At 35.3% G+C, this 22,825-nt stretch overlaps 2 protein-coding genes across 2 annotated transcripts in view; both read left to right on the top strand.

Moving 5' to 3' along the window:
* Positions 1 to 1,011: 1,011 nt before the first annotated feature.
* LOC133184301 (uncharacterized) lies at positions 1,012 to 12,002 on the top strand. The gene is made up of 17 exons (XM_061319310.1): positions 1,012 to 1,154; positions 4,470 to 4,556; positions 4,862 to 5,028; positions 5,164 to 5,334; positions 5,577 to 5,718; positions 5,855 to 5,996; positions 6,228 to 6,302; positions 6,603 to 6,691; positions 6,818 to 6,988; positions 7,144 to 7,322; positions 7,450 to 7,594; positions 7,676 to 8,053; positions 8,157 to 8,474; positions 8,730 to 8,912; positions 9,560 to 9,750; positions 9,983 to 10,160; positions 11,194 to 12,002. Exons 1-17 carry the CDS (start codon positions 1,079 to 1,081, stop codon positions 11,295 to 11,297), a joined length of 2,796 nt encoding a protein of 931 aa, XP_061175294.1. The 5' UTR covers positions 1,012 to 1,078; the 3' UTR covers positions 11,298 to 12,002.
* Positions 12,003 to 16,664: 4,662 nt separating this feature from the next.
* LOC133184527 (uncharacterized) overlaps positions 16,665 to 22,825 on the top strand; it is a 55,238-nt gene continuing 49,077 nt past the window's right edge. Inside the window, 2 exon segments of the mRNA XM_061319617.1 lie at positions 16,665 to 16,853; positions 17,298 to 17,301. Coding sequence (XP_061175601.1) covers positions 16,665 to 16,853; positions 17,298 to 17,301 — 193 coding nt within the window.

Consider the following 22,825-nt stretch of genomic DNA (forward strand, 5'->3'; position numbering starts at 1 on the left):
GTGACAGAGAACACAATTCTTTTGTAATGTATCAAGTTTTGTTGACTACTAATTATGGAATAGAAATAAAGCCAGACTATGGTATATTTAGAGTTCATTTTACATCTTTGGAATTACATTGAAAATTACATTGAAAATGAAGTTTGAAATGAAAAAAAACTTTCAAAGTTAACAAACACTTTCAAAGCAGCATTTAACTAAGTATGTGAAATCTTATTAAGATTTTTTTTTCTAAATGATCAACTCCAAACCCCATTTAAAAGAAACTTCTGATCTTTTTTTTTCGACCTGTCCTTATTGAAAGCTAAATAGACTGAAAAGGCCATTTGGTGAATCGGTAATTCCTAAAACATCGAGGGTGATTGCACTTTGAATAAGAAAAATCCTTGGATATTCCTTGAGGTGTAGGAGGATGTTTTTAAATCACCAAAGAGCAAAACATAAATGTTCTCATTTTGTAATTAACTTGATGAAGAAAACCCTAGCATGATCAACCAAGGGCAAACGTGCGTCAAAACGGATCGAAGGCTCGGCTGATGCTTTATGTATGGGTGTAATGACTTTTTACACTTAAGCTTCATGGAAATGGTTCATTTCTTAAACATTTAAACTTCCAAGACGCGAGTCCATTATATACATACCAATAGTTATGATAATGATTATTTGAACAATATGTTTTTGTTGAATACGGGCAACTTTCCATGCCCTATTTCCCTTTGTTACAAGGATAATGAGTGCAAATATCTACATTTGAATTTGCTTGCGCATCTTTTCATTAATGAGTTAGACTAAGTAATCTTTTTATATTACAATTTCCAAAACAGAATAATTAAATGTTGACAGGTCACATTTTCCCCTTGCTTTCAATCACGTTAAACAACAAATCTTTAAAATGGCAATTCACAATGATATATATTTCTTATCAGACAATATTGCCAAACAATGACTATCTTAGCTATGGGGAGATGGGGGATTTAAATATTCACCAAGGTATATAGCGAGATTCAATCAGTTCTGCGCCATTTGGAATCACCAGGATGTTTAATTCTGTATGTACACGTAATCTTTAAACCCGAGTATGTTTTCATGGATAGATATGGCAGCAGTTCGTTCTGTTGTTTTGATATTGGTCTTTACTGGAATTACAGCTGAGAGTGAGTACTATATGTAATTCAATATGTATATCGCTGCACAATGAATCTAGAGCAGCTAATTTTTATAGCAGTTTTCTACTTTGTCATTGCTTTCTTCATTGACTTTAAAATGACCAGTAACACATTTTACATTTCCATTGTACTTCTGGGAATATTTTCTTGTAAGATGTGTTTCTTTAATTAATATTGTATTTGTCATGTACAGACATTGGAGACAAATCAGCTACTCTGCTTTATATTTACTCGTAATCTAGGAGGAGGAATTTTTAAAATAAGAATGTTTTGTGTTTTAAAAAGTGCACATTATATTTGTATTTTGTTCATAAGAATTTATGCAGTTTAATATTACAGCATTACACTGTCGTTGACAACAATACAGGTCCATATTTACAGCAATTATCAACGGCATATATTGCATTTTCAGCACAAAATATCGTCGAACCAAAACTCGCAAATAAAAGTCATTTATATACACATAGGAAGATGATGGTGGGGTGGACTATAATGCAAAATATTACCTGGCAACAATGTCATTGGCAAAAGTTGTCTTCTTGTAAAGATTCTGTTTTACACATAATACGAATTCAATTAGAAGATGAAATTTTTTACAGAGAAAGAACCCTGAAAATATTAGAAGGGATATTTAGAAATTATTATTACAAGGAAAGATGCAAGAGGCTCTAAGGCAGTTGTCAAGAAAAGACACACAAGTCTCTACCAAGCATTTTATTTATATCGGGGGGGGGGGGGGGTGATGGGTGGAGATGACAATCAAGCTTGTAAACATTTCTGTCCTTGGATGAGGCTCTATCAGGGTAGGCCTTGTATAGTTATTCTTATTTCTGAGTTTAATGTCTCTAGCATTACATATACATAGAAATCCCTATATTCTACACAGTAGTTGTAATGTATTGGTAGGCGACTTATTACGGTAATGCTCACATATTCTGTCGTCGATTCAGCTGGTTTGGCATTAATGTATGACTAGAACATTGATGCAGAACATATTAATTGAAGCCAACTAAAGTGTTTAGACTGTGACAAGGGAATTAAATGGTTTTATTTTTTTTTAAAATGATAAGTTATGCAATGTTACATTTCTAAACTGTTGAATCATTTGATTTTGCCACCCCTAAAGATAAACAAACTACACACCAAATCTATTGTCATTTTAAAAAAACAGTAAGTAACCTTACAATACTGGTCAGAATGGAGACCAGAATGAATTCGCAATTGTTAAAGAACTAAAAATGGTTTCCTTTTTATCTAAATTGCGTTATTGATAAGATTTGACAGCTGATTGGGCAACCCGAAACAAGAAAAGTAAACAATATAGAAATGTGCTGCACGTATTTAGTTTAAACTCAATCATTCTGTGTCCGGTATTTTCAATTTCCAGCCATGTAAACCAATAAAAAAAACTTATTAACATGTTTGTGGACTTGTTTTGAAAAGAAAAAAAATTGCTAGCAAATATGGTATTTCATTTTGGATTGAACGTTTTCTGGATGTGCTTGTCCGTTAAAGCAAACAACTTTCCCCTTGAATTAATGTAATTGACATTTTATATGTACTAAAATGGTTTAGAATAAATAAATATAAGTATAACAAATGTAAGCGGCGCTTGTTTTCATTGAATTCTTGTTGGTTTGTTATTCTTTCCGTTAATCTTTTATAAAAGTAACTGTAACTTGGGATAATTTAATTCAGTTCACAACTCTGACCTAAAATGTCTGTTAAATTGTCATGGTGTAGCTTGTATCATTCATATCAAACTGAAGCATATTTTATTCCTATAAAAAAGCATATTTTATTTCTATAAAATGTTTGATCAATGCAAAGTCGTCTTTATTTATATATTGCACACACATAAGTTTGTCGACGAATTCATCGACCACAGCCCCCCTTCCTTCCCCCACTTCATAGAGAAATGTACTGTTTTCTTCGCGAGAACTTTTTTCATTTAATAATGGAGATTTTCTGAAAATTGTATTTTTATTTATATTATTAAAATATCATTTACAACAATATTAAAAAATGTGTGAAAATTCTGTCTCGCTTATTAATACCAAACAACTTTCACGAAAACTGAACATCTGATATATATATATATATATATTTATATATATAAATATATATATATATATATATATATATATATATATATATATATATATATATATATATATATATATATATATATATATATATATATGCGATAATTTTTCTCATAATGAAATTGAAGCACGATCTACTATTTCTGAAAATGTGTAAATGTAATAGAAGTTAAATAAGATTTTGATATACACGTAATAATGCTTAAATTGCAAATGAATTTCACAATATCCTAGAATGGAAAGCTTTACTTAATATAAGAAAAAAAAACATAATGAAATATGTAGAGATAACGAACAGTATTCGAGCTCAAAAGTCCATTAAACATTACAAAATAGGATAGAGCAAACACGGACCTCTAAGACATCAGAGGTGGGATCAGGTGCCATGGAGGAGTGAGCATCCCCTGCCGACCGGTCACACCCGCCGTGTGCTCCTTGTCATGATCGGAAAATAACGGAAAAATCCATCGACAAATCAGTGTGTAAATAATGGCCTAACAATCAGTATGAAAAAAGTCAGTCAGCATTTGACTTAATGAGATATTGTATTTGCTTACAAGGTCATCGACCATAGAAGCAGTCATAAGCAATTATTATTCTCACAGACAGAATGTTATAAAATTGATGGAACGGATGTCAATTTAAAACGAACAAATCCTGAAAAAACAATGCATGTTTATCCTAAAAAAAAAATATGATGCTGTCTGTCCTCCTTGATATATTTCCTCCTCTCTTTCTAATTTTTATTTTTTATTCATTTTCTGTTATGTTTTTACATGTATATATAGTTTGTATTAAATGTATATATGTTATTAATGTACTCCATGTATCAATATTTTGGTTAGGGTAAATAAATTGAACTTGAAGTTGGCGATTCCGAGTATGCTAAATTCAATATGATACTTTCAAGCATGCAAACCTTTACAATATAGATTTAAAACATCTTACACAACAATTCTATTTTTACTCTTATTCCATTATAAAAAAAATAAATTAAATGAAAATCTTTCATATATAATCAAATTTGTTACATTGTAATGACTGGTATATTCCTGAGTTTCTTCTTTTTATTTTAGATGGCCAGTCAAAATGTTATGCTTGAATTTAAATTTGTTAATGGGTAGAAGATAACAATTGCTTCTTTCCTTCAATATAAATACATTACTGAATTGTAGAACTATCCTTCGTTTTCTTGTAGAGATCGTATTTGACTCGGATTCCTTCACTGTTGTCGATCCATCCACGATCAGCAATGCAGCCGAGTATGCCGATCCAGCCGACTGTGGTATAATACCTAAAATACATGTACAGTAAAACTCGGTTATAACGAACTCATTTATAAGGAAATCTTTGTTATAATACGGAACTTTTAACGAATCCCGTAAAAGACTTTTCACTGTATTTCTTGCATGGATATAAAGAATTTCGGTTTGAAGGAAGCTCCAAGTGACTTCCTTACAACCGAGTTTTACTGTAGCTTGGATTAAAACACCCTATAATTTGCCATTGAAAAGTCAGTATTTTATGACAGTTTTACAAAGTTTAGCTGAATTTGGTTAATTCCGAGAAATTTTTTTTTTCTATTGCCAGGAAGCAAACTATACAGTATGGCTGCCGAGAAGGATAAGAACATGGCGGTGAGCATCAGAGTAGCAGACTTTAACAAAGGCTCGTCTGACTACTTCCGGGCACACCCATCTGTTACTCTGTGTCTACAGAAAGTTTTCTCTAAAGTCTACGAAGTTACAAAGGAAAAGGTAAGAACTTGCTGATATCAGTTCTAATAAAACATCAACTTGATTTTCTCCCAAGAATTTCAAAGACGTCATTACCAGAATATAAGTGTGGATATTCAATAATGAGTTTCTGTGAATATTTTGCTTTGTGTATAGTTGAAGATTGACAAAGGATATGAACCAATCTCAGTGACAAGCGGTTACACACCGGCCGACAGGAAGAACTACCTTAGCAGCGGTTGTGGGGCCGTTATTTCTTACAGAGCATCAGGGGATATAAATGAAATCACAAAAGCTGCCCTTACTCTATGTCCCGTCATATTTGAGGTAAGTAGATATCGGTTTATTCTTTTTTTGCAACAAAATAGCGCTTTTAATGATATTTGAACAGAGAAGTTACATGTACTTATGTTCATTGGGGGGTGGGGTGGGTGGGGGTGGGGGTCAAATAAATATTATCAAAATTTTGCGCGTAAGTTAAAAAAATTGTGTATTGAAGCGTTTTGTATGATTTTAATAGCATCTTATGTCGGTATTATAGAGAGATTTTTGCGTACGTATATTTTCAGCAAAACCAAAGAGACATTGGTATATATGTAGACTCATCCTCGGTTTTCCTCTTCATGACTGGTGCAATTACCCCACTGCCTGTATACCAAGGTGGAGGCCTCACCAAATCAAGTGCTGAAACTATGGTCAACGAAGGATTAGGTAATTTGACCGACAATTGCCTATTTTCTTGGAAAATTAAATTCTTTATAATGATTCTATCAATTAAGCAGTGAGGTGCTGCAGCAAACAGAAGCTAATCTCCACACTCAGTATATTTTTTCTGTTTAAAATTCAGCACCAAAGAAGATTCCAGATTGTAGCAATTTCCCACAGGTGTCTAATGGGGACCATTACCCCTCCGGTAAATCGGACCTCACATCTGTAGTAGGAGTAGTTGATGAAGCCGTTACCCCGAGTATGGACACTGACGTCAGAAGGTATGTGTTATAGAAACACAGGACTTTAACTCTTCTTAAGTCAAAGAAATATGTTGCATGTTTTGGTCCCCTTCTTCTCTTTAAGCTGGAAATTGCTGCGACAAGCCTGCAAACAATACCCCTGTTTATCGCTCATTTCAGATCTGTCTAGTTCTCAATCTGAATTCACTTCTCATGCATGTTCCTTCTATCTTTGTTTTAAACCATACTTTTTTTTAAAACGTTTTGCAGAATGGCCCAATACATTGGGACTGATGTAGATTTCACCGGATGTACGACATATCCAGGGAACAGTATAACCAACAGGTGAGAGCCAATCATCCAATAGCATTTTTCTAAAGCTCATCTGTACTGAATATTGCCGAATTTTTTTTTTAGATAGGTATGTGATATTCATAAGCGAGGAAAAGTTTTCACGAATTTTTGTTATTAATGTACATAATCTTCGATAATGAAAAAAATACATGTATACACGAGAATGAAATTTTCGTGTGCAGATGGTCTCGCGTAATTTCCCTAAAATAAAGTTCTCTCATAAAAGAAGTGATTTGCACTACTATTTCAGACATATTTTTCGTATAAAACGATTCTCAATCTTTGCTTCAGATGCCCTGTTCGTGTGATGAGCCCAAGACTCTACAATGTTCTCGTTAATCTAAAATCCTATGCGAAGAGTGCTAGCTTAGGAGGATCAGGTATTTTAGTTAAGACAAAATTGTGCATCTTGATTTTCAACTTAGGTTATCTTTTTAAACAGAAAAATTATGATCAATAATCTGTAATCAGGATCCTTAAAATATGCTCGATTTTTTTTTTATGAGGTGGTAAGATTACCGTTGAGGAAGCTTGGAATGAGGGCACGGATCCATCCAGTTTGAGAGCAGAGGGGCGCATGATGAAGGTCAAGTTATCCTCTGGTAACACTGCTGCCAATCTTGCGAGCCTGGCACAGTTGGCAATATGTGCCAAAGCTGATCACGTGTCAAACATGGGTTAGTTCTAAGTGTACCCTATATTTCTTACGCAAAATTTAAAAAAAAATTTGAAAACGGTTGTTGTGTTATGGTTGAGCAGGCCTTCTTATATACATGTACATGGTATACAGACAAAATAAGCGTGCAATGAGTAAAGACTGCTTTTAATACAGGAAGTCATATTCTGGTATCATCGAAAAAGCAGAAAGGAAGAGTAGAGGCCACGGTCAATTTTCCAAAAGCCACCCTGGTATCTGTTGAACCACCTGCATCTAAAGCTTCAATATACGCCTTGCCAACAGAAATGATGGATGAGGAGGACCAGTATCCACTTTTCGACTCTAGTGGAAGGGTAGGAAGCATATGACTGTGTATAATACTTTTTGTCACTTTTCGATGCTAGTATTTCTTCCAAAGAAGCTTACTACTAGTACATGTATTTCATAATTTTCTCAGATTTTGCTTTTGTTACTTCACAGTTGAATCTTCCAATAAGTCAAGGTGCCACCCTTTCAAAATTCATTGCAAAGGATACTCAATTTCGGTACTTGCGTCTGGCACCCGCTATTGCTCAGTGTTATTTAAAACTGATATACAATGAAAACAAGTGGCTCAATGCTTCTGGTAAGTAGATTTTGAAATTGAACATTGTTTTGAATTTATTTTTAGCTTTTAGTTGATGTTTATGATGTTTTTAATTGCAAGATCCACCAGTGGATGTTGAGATAGTACGAGCCTTTATGACAAACGAGGAACAGAAGTCGTTGATACAAAGTTCTGACGAACGCTACAACACTCATACATTGGGGCAAGCTCTGGAATTGAGATATGCCACAACTGTGGTTAATAGTACAACAGTTTACAACAACGTAAGATTAATCAAAAAGGTTGTGGACATCTGTGGGCCGGTTTTCAATACATACGGTTTTAACATGAACCTTGGGCTGTATCCAAAATCTGTTTTCGTCAGTATGGACGAGGATCAGTTTCTCTTTTGGTCCAGCACTGAATCGTTAATCCCACAAGGCTTCACTGAGCAAGAATTCGATCTTTACTTGGAGGCCAGAAGAGAGGCTGCATTGCGTTAGTATTTTGCTATAAAATATTCAAATTTACATGGCATTGCCTTTTCTTATATATGTCCCAAAGAAGAAAAGAAATTGATCTCTTATGCTTCATCTCGCAGAATCTCGAATTGTGGATCCAGACGATATCAGAGAAGCATGTCTTGACCCGGATGTTCCTCAAAAACAACACATCCGGTATAAATACAAGGAACCGAAGGTTATTCAAAGAAAGAGGAGAAGGAGGAGACAGACAGCTGACTCGTGTGTTCCTACCGAAACAACAGACTTCTGCACATCCACTCTCAAACACAGACAACAGGTAGTGGACGACCTTTGGAAAACGATGTCTAAAGATAAACACATGTACCATGAACCTGCGACAGAGGCGGAAGACGCCCTGAAAGGCTGTCTCCTGACTTGTGGCACATGTTTGGAAGGTACATGCTCTTTCTATTTCAAGAGCAACATTTTGTATATATGCTGTATGAATTCATTGGATGACGGTAAAAATGAAATACAATTGCAACATGATAAAATAAAAACCTTTTAAAAAAGAGACAAGACACTCTAAAACATTAAGATATTAAAATTTTCTCTTTGCTCCTGTTTTGTTCATTCAGACGAGTTTATTTTTTTTTAAACATACGGTTAATATCAAAACTGATTTCGACTGTGTGTTGTTAATTTTTAAGGAGCTATCTATGAGAAAAAACTGGAGCACTGTAGTAACTTGATACATTGGATGCCATTCGATCTGATGAACGACCAAAAAGATATGACCAACTTCTTTGCACGAGACAACATGGAGACCTTCGCTCTTGCTTGTGAAGGTGGTGGCCATTGTCTTTTGAGAGCACCTATTTTCTCTATCCTTGGTAAGAACCTTCATTCTTTAATATTGACAATGTTACCAATAAATAAATAGTTCAAAAATACCTACATATCTACCTTGTATTCTGCCATATGAATGTTTCAAATACACTCACTCAGTCAAATATTTCATTAGATTTATTTTTCATCAATTAAGGAAGGTAAACACGAATGATTTTTTTTTGGGGGGGGGGGGGGGGGGGGCTTTGAGAAAATTGAATCATGTAAAGTTCTGTACATGAGTTTATCTAGTTCACTTTCAACATTAGGAACTGTCGTATATCTCCAGGAAAAACGTTCAATTTAGTTTAAGAAGTATAAGTTGGCAGAAAATTACTGTTGTATAACGTTATGGAAATACGTACATGCAAATAGTGTTTTCAATTACTTTATGTTGACCTAATATAATGTTTAATATATTTTTATTTTTTTGAAATTGTGTCATTTTCTATAGATTTCTATTTATTCTATTTTACATCAAAGGGCAAATCACTCTATTTGCATAAAATTACCAACTAATTAAAACTATTTTGTGAGCAGTGTTTAGAGTGTCCTTAAGATATCAAATGTGCAATCCTGATCCTTCATTTTTCAACACTTTTGAAAATACTAAAAGCCAGTACTAGTAATATTGCTATTATTCCCCCTGAAGCCCCCAGTGTAAAACTCCGATATCGGCCAGACCCTGATAGGAGTGTCATTGAGGACCTGTATTCATCCGAGGAGAATCCCAGTCCTGTCCTCTCACTCCTAGAGGAGCTGTACGCCATTCACGCTATAGGAGTCACCAAATTCTGGGTCAAAGACGAGAAGGAAATCAGTTCCATGAAGCTTGCCTTACGGGTTTGTTGTGTCATATACTTTTACAGTAGTATTTTTTATCACACACACACACAGAGCTTTGAAAAAAATTGTTTTCCTAATATAAAAATATCAAGAGTCTAAAATCCGTTTAGTAAAATATTCGAATGATTGGTGCATCTAACTCTAGTGTTGTTTGAAAATTTCGACTTTTGCAATTATCTACACTTGTAACGACACAGTTTGTTTGAGCCTTCAATATTTTTTTTTCCAGGCGGCACTGATGTACAACCCTAATGTCACAGAAGTGCATATTCACGTCACTCAGTCCAACAGTAAATCTCCCGTACAGAGCGAGGTGGAGAAATTTGTCAAAGAATTTGCCCAAGGTGGCTGTCCTACATACACCCGAGAAATTCTGGCTCCATTCCGGATACTAGACCCACCTCATAGTAAGTATCGATTTCTAAATGAAAATAGAAGACATCAATTCTTCTAAAGTAAGATTTTGAGACTTAAAGACAACAATCTACGATTTACAAAATATAAAATGACGTATTATACGTAAAACGCCCCGAAAGACATTTCATCTTGTTAAAGGTGCTTAGACACAGATTTGAACTTCATATTTTCCCAAATTTTCTGTATGATATCACGACTTATATATTGCAATAGCATTTCACACGAAAATATAATTAAAACTTATTTTATCTGAAAATTATTGGAACTACGAATTCTGGGACGCGTTTGATTAACACATCTTTGCACTTACACAAATTTTAACTTTATCCTTAATATTTAAGAAAAGAAGCTATTTTGTAATGTATTAATGAAAAATATTACATCTATAATCCAGAAAATTCAGAGTAGAAATGTTCGAAAGCAAAACCAACTCACCAGTATTGTCAGTCCGTGCTCTGTGATGAGTACAGAGTTTAACAAATTGAAAACACCCGTGAAACGTAAACTGTTTTTGTAAACAGGGCACGAGCTCTGTTATTGTTAATGTTTACGATTCACCGGGTGTGTTCAATTGTTAAACTCTGCACACACCACTGAGTACGGACTGACAATACTGTGAGTGGGTTTTGCTTTCGAACATTTCTACTCTGAATGTTTTGGGTTATAGTTTTAATATTTTCTATTAATACACAGCAAAATTGCCACTTTTCTTAAGTATTAAGAATAAAATTAAAATATGTGAAAGCGCAAGGATGTGTCAATCCAACGCGTCCAGAAATTCGAAGTTTTAATAACTCCGAGATGAAATAAGATTTTATTATATTTTAGTATGGAATGCTATAGCAACATATAAGCCATGAAATTATACAGAAAATTGGAGAAAATATTAACTTCAAATCTGTGTCCAAGCACCTTTAAGAAGTGGTAGTCGACGTATCAAACTCATGTGATAGCAACTCCATGTTCCTTTTATAAGCACATGAGAATACATCAATTCAACTTACCAAATAAATTATTTTTTAGGTGTGAGGAAAAGAAGTGCTGCCGCTCTGCGGAAAGAGAGCGAAAGTATGATGCGGGCAAGCTTGAACAGGGAACAGGCCGAGTTTGCAAGAGAGTTTCCATGAAGTGTCCGTTGTGTACAAAATTCTAATTCATTTCGCTTCCTCAAGTTCTTGAAGAATACAACTTTCTTATCCATTCCAACGTTTACAATAATAGCATAATCACTACCGTATACTATAGTACTAATCGATACGTTCTGTAACCAGAAATTGCACACGTAGACAATATACACTGGTAACATAGCATTTTCTCTCATCGGGTCCTTCGACAATCTTTTGTGTTTCCCCTTGTATTTATTTTTTAATCCCTCCAAATTAAATCTTACTTTTCACGTGTATAATTGTTTTATGCCATATACATGTATTCCGTATTTTTGAAAACCAGAGCTACATATTTTGTTTATTTAATAAGGAGGCACAGCTCTTCTTAAAATTTAATACACGTTCACTTCTTTGTCATTAAAAAAAAAGACAGGTAAGCCTTTTATCACAAGTAATAAAATTTCACATTTTCAAAACAATAAATAAATTATTCTTATATACAATGCCGTATTTTTTCTATAAATATCCCCTTTGCATCCAATCAAGTCAACACATTTTGACACATCAATATAGAGTAAAAGTTACTCTTTAGGAAACAACCCGAATACAATAATGATTAAAGGGAACATCCGTCTACACACAAATAAGGCCAAAAATGCGTGTTTGCAAATATTACCTACTATGTACAGAAGGGTTTGCAAGTAACATTGAAACGACACCACAGAACAGAGATGCAAGCATAACCACAGCGAATACAAATTACATCACAGTTTCTTTTAGTTATTGCACAGTTATGTCTCAATAGCACCAAAAAGTAAAGTGTTCATCACTGCTGCTGCATAGGACAAAATGCGCACGCATTAATTTACAAGCCGACATCCGGTTGTCACTCTATGGCGGCGAATGATGTTCAAAACTCGGATACTCCGTATCCATCCTCCATCGTTGGGGTGTAGTCGTAAGAATACGTCTTCTGTGTCGTCTGCACTGTCTCCGTTGTTACTGGCTGGTTCGGGTGACCTGGCGGATATACCTGTCTCTTGTCTGTGCGCGTTTCGTTGATCATACGGTACACGTGAGATTGGTTCCAGTCTCTTTCACCTAAAAATCCCGAAAGAGACATATATTTTATATAATTGTAGTAACAGAGAGTAAAGATTTTTGAATTTAAAAATTACTATTCAGAATTAGTTTTAAGTAAAAAAAAAAAGCAGAAAAAAGAACAATATGTGCCAAAAAAGCAACACTTCCAAATGCATCCTTGATTGCCAGATATTTAACTAGCATCTGCCCAGTTCGTGAATTAAAAAATACTATACACATTAAAATAGAAGAATGACATAAATTATGCGAGTAAAAAGTGCACGTTTGCAGAACGGATGGTTGGCAAAGATTTTGTGGCTATAACTTAGATGTTACATACCATTTTGATAAGAAATTCAAAAAATTCCTAGAAAGTGGTATGTCAAAATCAAGTTCAAGCACGTACTTTGTAATTCACAAACTTCATTCAGCGTACTTATCTGCAAATGTACATATACATTGGTGCAACATGCAATAAAAAGAGATGCATACATATGCATTATAGACATGCTAATTTCTGGAAAATGAAAATTGTGATTCTTTTAAAAATCGTTACTGATGAACACATTTTATTTCTGTTTGTGACTCGTATATATATGTGATCATTGCTTTAAAATGTAGATACAAAATAAAAGTGAAACATAATATTTCGCAAAATTATGGATAAAATAGAAATAATACTATAAAACCATTGCATGAGAAACGAAAAATACTGAAAAGATTGACACATCCGCAAAAATAATCTTCGCAGAATAAAAATTGGCAAAAGACAACTGCAAACAAGAGAGGATTCAATGGCTGAGAATGCTACAATAGTCTGTTAGCACAAGTTGTCTAGAGGGATAGGAACTGGCCTCACTTCAAGCAACCCAGGAACCATGCTTGGAAGGAGTAAGAAATTACCGATGACATACATCCTCCACCAGACTACTGGGCCCACTTCTTCATGTTCAATTTTCCTGGGGGTTTCTTTTCTTGCTTAAACTGGGATAAATCCATCCTCTCCTTCTTTTTCGGCGCCTGTGATTCTGGCTCTTCTGTTTCTTCTTTCTCAGTAGCGCCCTTTTCAACATCTTCCTGGGCTGTGTCTTTTTCGACCTCCACATCCGTTGATTTCTCTTCTTGATCTACCGTTGTTTCTTGAGGTTGTTTATCTTCTGATCCTTCTGCTTGTTCTGTTGGCTGTTGTTGGTCATTTACTTCTTCTGCTGGTGTTTCTTCAGGTTGTTGGTCTTGTGTCTCTTCTGCTGGTGTTTCTTCAGGTTGTTGGTCTTGTGTCTCTTCTGCTTTTTCTGACACTTTTGCATCCCCTGCTGGTTCTAATTGCTCTTCCTGACTTCTTCCGCCTTCCTTTACCAGCTCCTCGTCTTTTGGTGTAGATTGTTGGTTCTCATTACTTTTCATTTCGGAGTCAACTTCCTCTGAATCAACTTTCACTTCTTCTCTATCGTTTTTACCTTTCTTTACAACCTCCTCCACCTCTAATGCAGGTTCTAAGCTTTCTTCTTCTTTCAATTCAATGACTGCTTCCACTTGTGTCTCAGATTCATCTACTTTATCTGTTGGTGTATTTTCCTCATGTACAGGTTCCTGTTTCGATTTAACATCAACAACATCATCCTGTGTTCGATCCTTAGATTCTACATTACCATCTGTCTCAACTTTACCATCTACTTTGTCTTTAACTTCATCCGGTAATTGCTTTTCCTCTTGCAAGATTTGTTGTTCTAGTTTTTCAACCGAGTGTTGTTTATCTTTTGCCTTCTGATCTTTTCCATCAAGTTCCTCAATCTTTACTTCTTTTTCAGAATCTTCGTTTGAAATTTCCATTTTCTCTTTTGATGAAATTTTTTCATCTTTAGCATTATTTTCCATGATTTCATTCGTACTTGAATCATTCAATTTTGGGGTTTCGGATTTATTAGAATCTTCACTTACTGTTTCATTTAATTTCGATTCCTCGGGAGGTTTTGAAGTACCTTTAAAAGATTCATCTAAAATCGCTGGCGCACTTTCAGCTTTGCTATTTTGATTATCAGAAGAAGTTTTATCATCTTGTTTTATTTCAATTGATTCTGAAATGTTTGTATCTTTCAAATTCTTAGAATTTTCTTCGTTTAAAGATAGAGTAACCGACTCATCTATATTTTGATCAGGTTTAGCTATATCGGTTGCTTGTTCTACATTTTTCTCATTAACGCCATCGATATTAGATGAAACACTAGATATATCTTTAACCTTTTCTACATTATGATCTCTCTTCGTGGCTGAATCAGTATTAACTTTTGGTGGCCCTTCATTTGGACGTGGAGGCGTTTCGTTGACTTGCAATGTTGCCTGGTCTTCTCTTCTTTGTTGTTCAGGAATTGGTTGGGCTTGACCGCTTTTCTGCACCAAAGATGCATTGCTGTCTATTGGCTTTGGGGGAACCACGGGTTTTGTGACAGGCTTGGCCGGTACAGATGGTGGGGAGACCGTCTCCACAGGAGTTACTCTCACTGGGGGTTCAACTTTTGAATACTTCGGTCTATCTTGATGTGCACTCTCTATCTGATGATGTTGCACTGGTATTTGAGCAATTGGAACATATTGTGTGACGGGTCCTTGATATTCAGTTTCTTTGGGAGCCATGTTCTTTTCAATCGTTTTGCCAATTAGATGCTTGTGTTCGCTGAGCAATTTGTACAGGTATTCATCAGAATCATCCACTGAAAACATGGTATGGGACATGCCTGTTCCATAGTATACTCCTACTAAGATGCAACATGAATATGAAAATTATGAGTAATATCTGAAAATTTATACCATAAATTTTCGAAGCATTTGAGATATTCATGCATTTTATATTAAGTTACATAATATATTACAACAGCAATTCATGATCATGCATACATCTAATCACCCCAAAATGCTTTCTAAAATATTTCAATTCTTGATTCATGCTATAATACTTTCAATAAGGTAAAGTAGCTATATACATTCTATCTTTTTCAGCCTGACTTACATAACTTTAGGTGACTGATATGAACAGGTTAACATCGGAAATAAGCTACGGTTTAGGAACATTTATATGCTACAAACACAGAAAGGCATCTGTTACTAAACGGGGGGACGTTGCCTTACCCTGTTTTGCCTGAGGAGTCACAGTGGACGACGTCCTGTAAGATAATGCATGTCAGCTTTAATATGATACTAAATTAATGAGAAGGATGAAAGCCTTACCATATTAATTTATCATTAAGAAAGATTACATGATAAAAGCTTAACCGTAATAAATCTAGAAGAAAGATCAAAGGATGAAAGTTTTACTTCATAAATCACTGGTAAAAATTACTGTTAACGGTGAATTAAAAAGAAACAATTTCATCTTTATACAATATCTAAAATCGAGTACTAGTATCTATTCTACTCTTGTGTTGCCTTGAAACAACAGCAACAGCTTTCTACAGATTCTTCTAGTGATTTATCTAACCAAACTAATAAAGAGGCGCACCTGTATCTTTCAATATACATCTAATAAAATAACAAATATTAGTAAGCAATCTACATTTATTAAATTTGCATTTAATTATTTATATAAAAATTAGATCGGTTGAACGTTTTCACTCGAGGACGCTCTTTGGACAGAAGGCACTGTTTATTTAATTTCAACATTCAGACAAGTCATATGAGTACTTATATTTTCATCTTAATGTATTTTTTAATCAACAGAATGTAAACATGCTCTAGAAGTCAAATCCTGACATGAAAGAGGCATCCCATTTCGGATTTATTTTTCGGGAAATATAGCTGATGCCACATTAATCTTGGAGGTTGGGAGTTGTGGACTGCACATTCATTAAAAATGGTGAAATAAATACATCAGGTGTGTAATAATATTGTGACTAAAAATAAGCCGGATCGAAATTCAATTGTTATTGAAAGAGTTAGCTGAAATAACGTTCTAGGTCATGCAGATACTTATCAGGCGGCTATTCTACTCCCATGCTGGTCTGGAGGGGAATAGGAGAAACCAGACCCATACGGACTTACGTATTTTGGCCAGGATAACCAATTTGGGCATTGTAAGTGTCCTGGATATTTTGATTGGAGTACAATCCCATAGGAGAATTGTACTGCAAGTGTACCGCATTAGCGCCCTCTTGCGGCTGTTGCTGTGCCTCATCATTGGGAACAGACCTGACAACAATCTGTTGCTGTGGTGAATGTGCCGGCTTTCTAGGTTGTGGGCTGCGTGAAGGTTTTGGCGAAACTGCTGGCGCTGGTCGCCTTGAGGGCTGCTGCTGTTCTTCACGCATGGATGGCATGACATATTCCTTCTGCTCTTGTTCCCAAGGTTTCGGTCCCCCCGAACTCTTCAGCGTTCCGGACCAGTTTCTCGAGAAACTGCTGGTGTCGGGCTCATCACGAGAAGTAGATTGTACAGACACTTGTACGGGAGCTGCGTTCACGGGTACCTGTGTGACTGGGGGTGGGCGTGGCCTTTGCTGAATAGTGACTGCTGCGGGGGTCGGGCCCTTGGAATAGTCTGTTCCAAACTGAGTTGCTCCCCCTCCTGGTGAGCCATATGACCTCCTTTTGCCAGTTCTACTGACTGTGAGAAAATATATTTTATCATTTGTAATTTACGAAATAACGCAAGGTATTATGATTTTTTTTAAATATTAGCATTATTGAGAATAATAAGTATACTTTTAAATATGAAGTATATTTAAATAATGTTGTTTTTAAATTACTTTCATATGTTTTTATTCATTTAAAATCATTCAAGAAGCATTAATTGAATCCAAACAAAAAGTTAAATTGCAAATGCTTTTATTTAAAAATGAATTTGCAAAAACTACTACGAAATAACTGAATGTACGTAATCAAACAAAAAATCCTATGAAAATATTGGTAGTCAGCAATGCTATAGTCAGAGCGTTAAAATCGCTACAGAATGGTTGAATTAAAAAAAGCTGAAATAAAGAGAGAAATTAAACGCTGTGCAATTGTATTAGAATGTGCCATATTATACAAAAAATATGAGACTAGTTTCTACACTGCTTCTATCAGTTCTATATTAATTTTTTCACCTCTTGGTTGATCTTTCATAAACATTCTCCGCCGCTCCCAAACTGGACAGTTTGGGTAATAATAATCATCGTCCGTCCCGTTAGCATTTACTGAACATGCAAAAAAGACATTTCAGGGAGGAATGACATAGAAAATACGGGTAATCATTGAAACGATAAAAAGGTGAAAAATAAGGAATAGGGGAAAAGTTTTGGAATCAATTATTTTTCGTAGATGATTTATTTGATCACCGCTGAAAGGTCATACAATTCATCAGGAGAAATTGGGAAAAATATGCAAAAACATAATGGGAGTGATGGACTGATGGATAGAGTCTTTAAAAAAATTAACCACTTTATGTAGACGGGAAAAAATTACACTCACTTTGGGGTTTCTTCTCTTCCTTCTCCTTGAACACGTTTCTCCTACGACTGACAGGAACGTACTCGTAGTCCACCTCGTCAGTAACGGGGTCATCAGCACGCACATAGTCGGGCTGGCTCAAACCTGGCGAAATGTACTGTGACGTAGGAGTCGCCGGAGAAAATGTTGCAGAAGACGACTTCTGCGGCTGGTTAAGAGAATAGGGCTGATACTGCGCCTGTTCGGGAGTACGTGGCGACTGTTGTTGCGGTTGGTATTGTTGTTGCGGCGGTGGCTGATATTGTTGCGGCGGTGGCTGATATTGTTGGGGCGGTGGTTGATATTGTTGTTGCGGTGGTGGCTGATATTGTTGCTGAGGTGGTGACTGATATTGTTGTTGAGGCGGACGGTATTGTTGTTGTTGCGGTGGTGGCTTATATTGTTGGTATTGTTGTTGCAGAGGTGATTGCTGTGAGAAAATACATTGCAGAAATTAAGTAAAACAAACCATCATGCCACACACAACCGGTATTTGTGAAATTTTTATGAGGATTTTCAAATTTATGATTTTATTAGCAAATGAAGAGAAATAGAACCAATATGTAAGAACAGACAGAATATAAAGAGAATATAAATAGATGATTATTTTGCTTGTATCCAATTACCGCTCTTCAAATCGTGGAAAACATGAAAGTGTGCAATAGTTGAGTAAGCAAATTGGGTAATTATACATTCCATGCATCGGTTTCTTGTCTGTTCAGTAATAGCTATGCACCTGATTTGCAAGATAAGTGCATTTTCCTCAGAAACTGCTCAGAACGCAAATCTAATTTACCAGTAATTTATCGGAATGAAGGATGCGATTTCACGTTGTCATGTAGTGAGTAGATAATAGATGACATGCGCATTCATCACTATATCCATACGAACACGTTCGTAAATATATTTGTAATCACCTGTTGAGGAGAAGTGCTCTGTTGTTCCTGCATTGTCATTTGTGGCGTGAACTGCTGGGAATAGATCGAAGGTTGAGGGGACCAGCCTGGTTGTTTTGCTTGGGCCCCGAAACTTCTTCCGAAGTTCGTACTTCCTCCACCAAATTTATTCATTGTGATTTTCTTGGGCTGGTGACCGGCAACAGCTGGAGGAGGCATGATTTTAGGACCGTGATCTGAGGAACGTCTGATTGGAATCTGAATCTGGGCAATGGTTTTAATAATGGAAAACGGTTAGAAGTGAAAGTATCAAAGTTGAAAAACATAACGAAAAGATGGACAGTGCTAGGTTAAGACTTGAGGGTCTTGAGTAACATATAAGATACAAAAATAAAGCGAAGTGCCTTCCTTAATTGTGAAATTTCGAATGGTTAATGCATTTTACCAAAATTTGTGCTGGCTTGATGACAAACTTTGTACTTACAGAGGCAGTCTTGTGAGGCAGAGGCGGGGCCTTAGTCGGGCTCTGTGGTTGTAGAGGTTTCACAGAGGCTCCAGAGGGTGGCCTGAAAATACGAAAATAAATCAATACAAATACTTGAAATATTAACGAAAAAATATTTTTTTAATTAAAATTCATGACAAAACAACGATTACCAGAATCCTTAATTTAAAAAAATGAACAAATACCAGTTGAAGATAAAACAGAAATATGAGAAGCTCTAGAAATAAACTTGCCGTTAAGACGAGTGAATCATAACGCGGAGGTAGGAAAAGTGAAAAATGTGTAGGTAGTAGGTAAGGGAAATAGGGCCTTGTAATAAAACACATATGAAGCTACACAGAGCTCCCGAAATAGAAGATAATTTTAGCTGTTTTGTTTCCGATCTCCCACTTGTGTCTTTGAGAGTGTGCACATAGAGCAATTATTGTGGAGATAATGATATTATTTGACATTATCAATTATCTGTACATGTATGTGTACATGGAGGATAGTGAACTTCTGTATATTCTCTACATGAATATGAATTGAAGTGTTTCATTATTAGCACAGTGATGTAAATCTTGGCATTAAGAATCAAGAAGCAGATGAATATGCAATGCAGATAATACATATTACAAGGTGTAAGTCAATCAAAATAAATTGCACACACAAATAACATCATGTTTGTAAATTGTTTCCAACATCTGCATCGCAATCTAGTATTAATTAATAGTAGACTTTTTTTTCCTTTGACAGATCGCATGTATTTCAACAATTAATGGGTAAAAAGAACGCAGTAGCAAACTGTATTTTTATAAATTTGACGCCTAACCTGCTGACGAGAAGTTCGACCTGTCCTCCGCCAAATTTGATGCTGTCCTGTGCCTGCTTATGCGTCAGCGTCGTTGTGTCACGGCCGTTGATGGCTAATATGACGTCACCCCTCTGGAGTTCCCCTTCTGCAGGACTGTTCGAAAATACCTGCCACAAACATAGATCTGTTTTATTAAAAAAAAAACCTTTTCTGTGAAAATCGGAAAATATGTAGAACTGTTTTATCTCTAAATAACTTTCAGGAGATCGGTCTGCTGAAAATACACTGGCAGAATTATATATCAAGGTTCTATCTTGGCGAATTTTCAGGCGTTTCAACTCGTGAAAAACGTGGCTCAATAAATGTCTTCCTAATTCCCAGTTACGGGGAGTTTTTGATGATATCGGTAGAAGTACTAGATAATGTTTATTTATTATGTAAGAATATTATCACGTACAATGTTTCCTCTTTAAACAGAGAAACAGCTAAAATTTGAGCAATTATTTTGTTGTTAATAACTTTGGGCCAGAAAAATATAAATAGCAAGGGTTTTCATTTCATTTCTTGAAACAGAATCAAAATTAATATCTTTTCAAGACATTGTACAAACTTCTCTCTTACTCACATAAAAGTCATTGCTAATTTCTGAATATAATTTTACGTATACGGGAAAGTAAGTTCAAGGTTATGTAGATTGTTGGCTGGTTCTTCAACTACTGGTTTACTTCCAACAACAATTTGACCTTCATCCTTTGAAGTCTGGTTAACGACCTATGACCTTGCCGGATCTCGTTGCAATGAAAATCTTCTCAAAACTATATAGCACATTCCAAATGAATACAGATAAACGAAAACGACAGAAGCTGACAGTTTCAAATTCTAACAGTGAATGTCCATTCACCTATTTTCTTCAGCATCCTAATTTGTCTGGTGATAAGCTTGTAATATCAGCTTGAAAGGGGTCTTTATAATCAGAATGATGAGAGTTCTCATCAAAATATTCTGATGACTTGTAATACAATTATTTTGAAATTATGAGAAGAAAATTTTAATTTACAGGAATGAAAGAGATGAAAGCAAATTCAATGAAACCAAGATAACAGTACCCCCTACCGTAATATCCAACGGCTCAGACCCCGCCCTTCGAGGTAAAATCCGAATTGTGGTGGAGGCCATTTTTTATAAACCTTGGAGACAAATGAAATATTCTGGAAGGGCAGTAATATGAAAAGAAAATGGTGGCTCGGAACACTGACAATGAGCAAAAATAAAAGCTTGATAAAGGCAGAGAAATGGCAAAATGTAAATTACATCTGACAGCTACACTACCGATGATGGTGCCAGAATCGTCTCAACTCATATGTATGTATCCAATATGCGTCTTGTAAACAATGGAACCGGCGATCAAGGCCGGTAATGTGTTGGTTGAAAGGCAAAGGTCCGGGGTAGAGGAATTTAGTAATTTCCTGCAGTGTGCTTGGACATAAGAACCATCTGTTGATCTTACTTAACGGAATGCTGCTTTGTGTAGGTTGTATTATTGTAGTGCAGAAAGTCATACTGCAAGGTCAATTGTACATCAATGTGGAAGATTTACATAGATAACCACAGAGCAATAGTTTTACTTACAAAGGATTTAGGTACTCCATGTTAGTTGGTCTGAAGGTTAGGTATTGCTTATAATGAAGATATCTTTGTAAAATAATGGGATCGGGGTACAGGTTGAATAGTGGTATGCTGAAAAACATGACCAGTACAAAATGATTCGTCAGAGGGATTTGAACTAGGCTTTTTGGACGGTGTGGTTACCATTTAAGAGTCACTGTGTCGAGAGTATTATTTTACGCGATCGGAACTATTTATAACATCAAAATACATTTTTAACCTGATTAAGTTACTGCTGATAGACTTATCATTAAACTGACAAACGTATCAATCAATTCCCTCTCTCTCTCTCTGTTCAAAAAAGAAGAAGAAAATGTTTAATTTTCAGTTCAGGCGGATTGATGCAAGGAGATAAAATACCTTTCATCTGAATCACTATTTTTTTTAGTTGGAGTAAAGAATGTTGAAAAAAGTAACAATAATTAAGATAACGTTCTCGTTTGAAGACGAGTATTCAAAGCATCCAGACATCATGTGTTACATGAAATACCCTTAATCCTACATGAACATTTACTATCAAATTTAAATCATCGCTGCAGTCAGTCAGCGTCTTTTCATTATCTTTTTTTTTCCTCAGGAAAGGAGCATTTTTTGATAATGGTAGTAGCCTGTAATCCTTTTCTATCAAAAGATGAAACAGACTGATAGATATACTGGAATGTGCACAAGTAACTGCAGCATTAATATTACAGACAGCGGGAGACGAAGTATGGTTCCTAGAAATGGTTTCTCTCTCTCTCTCTCTCTCTCGATCGATCGATCGAAAGGAATCCAGAGTTAATCATTTGAAAAGAAGCTTTGAATATTAAAATTCTTTAAGTTATATAAGAATAATGAGAGAACAAAGTTGAATTTCATGAAAATCAGTAATTTCAGTAACAGTAATGAGACTGTTATTTGCAATTAAAGTTGAAATAAGCCGAAAGGTTATTGAACTCCTGAATGTGAAGAAAAATTTTTAAGTAATTCACAATTGAAGACAAATGAATTAATGTCATTAATCTAACAAAAACCCGTTCGCTACAATAATACATTTCTACAATTGTGTCGGTAATTTTCAAGGAAAGAAATTTTTGCTAAACCGTAAAATCCAAAATTCTCAAGGAAGGTAGGCTAGACGATGTAGACAAGCATCACTAATTATATGTAA

This window comes from Saccostrea echinata, unplaced genomic scaffold (assembly GCF_033153115.1).
Source record: "Saccostrea echinata isolate AGI-Se365-2 ecotype Australia unplaced genomic scaffold, CSIRO_AGI_Sech_v1 ptg000010l, whole genome shotgun sequence".
NCBI classification, from domain to species: Eukaryota; Metazoa; Mollusca; class Bivalvia; order Ostreida; family Ostreidae; genus Saccostrea; species Saccostrea echinata.

Bases quoted from the DNA above. Each gene is read 5' to 3' on its own strand.
- LOC133184301 (XM_061319310.1), top strand. From the start codon at position 1,079: ATGTTTTCATGGATAGATATGGCAGCAGTTCGTTCTGTTGTTTTGATA. The intron at 8,475-8,729 runs GTACATGCTCTT...TTAATTTTTAAG, and splicing joins TTGTGGCACATGTTTGGAAG to GAGCTATCTATGAGAAAAAA. The intron at 10,161-11,193 runs GTAAGTATCGAT...ATTATTTTTTAG, and splicing joins GATACTAGACCCACCTCATA to GTGTGAGGAAAAGAAGTGCT.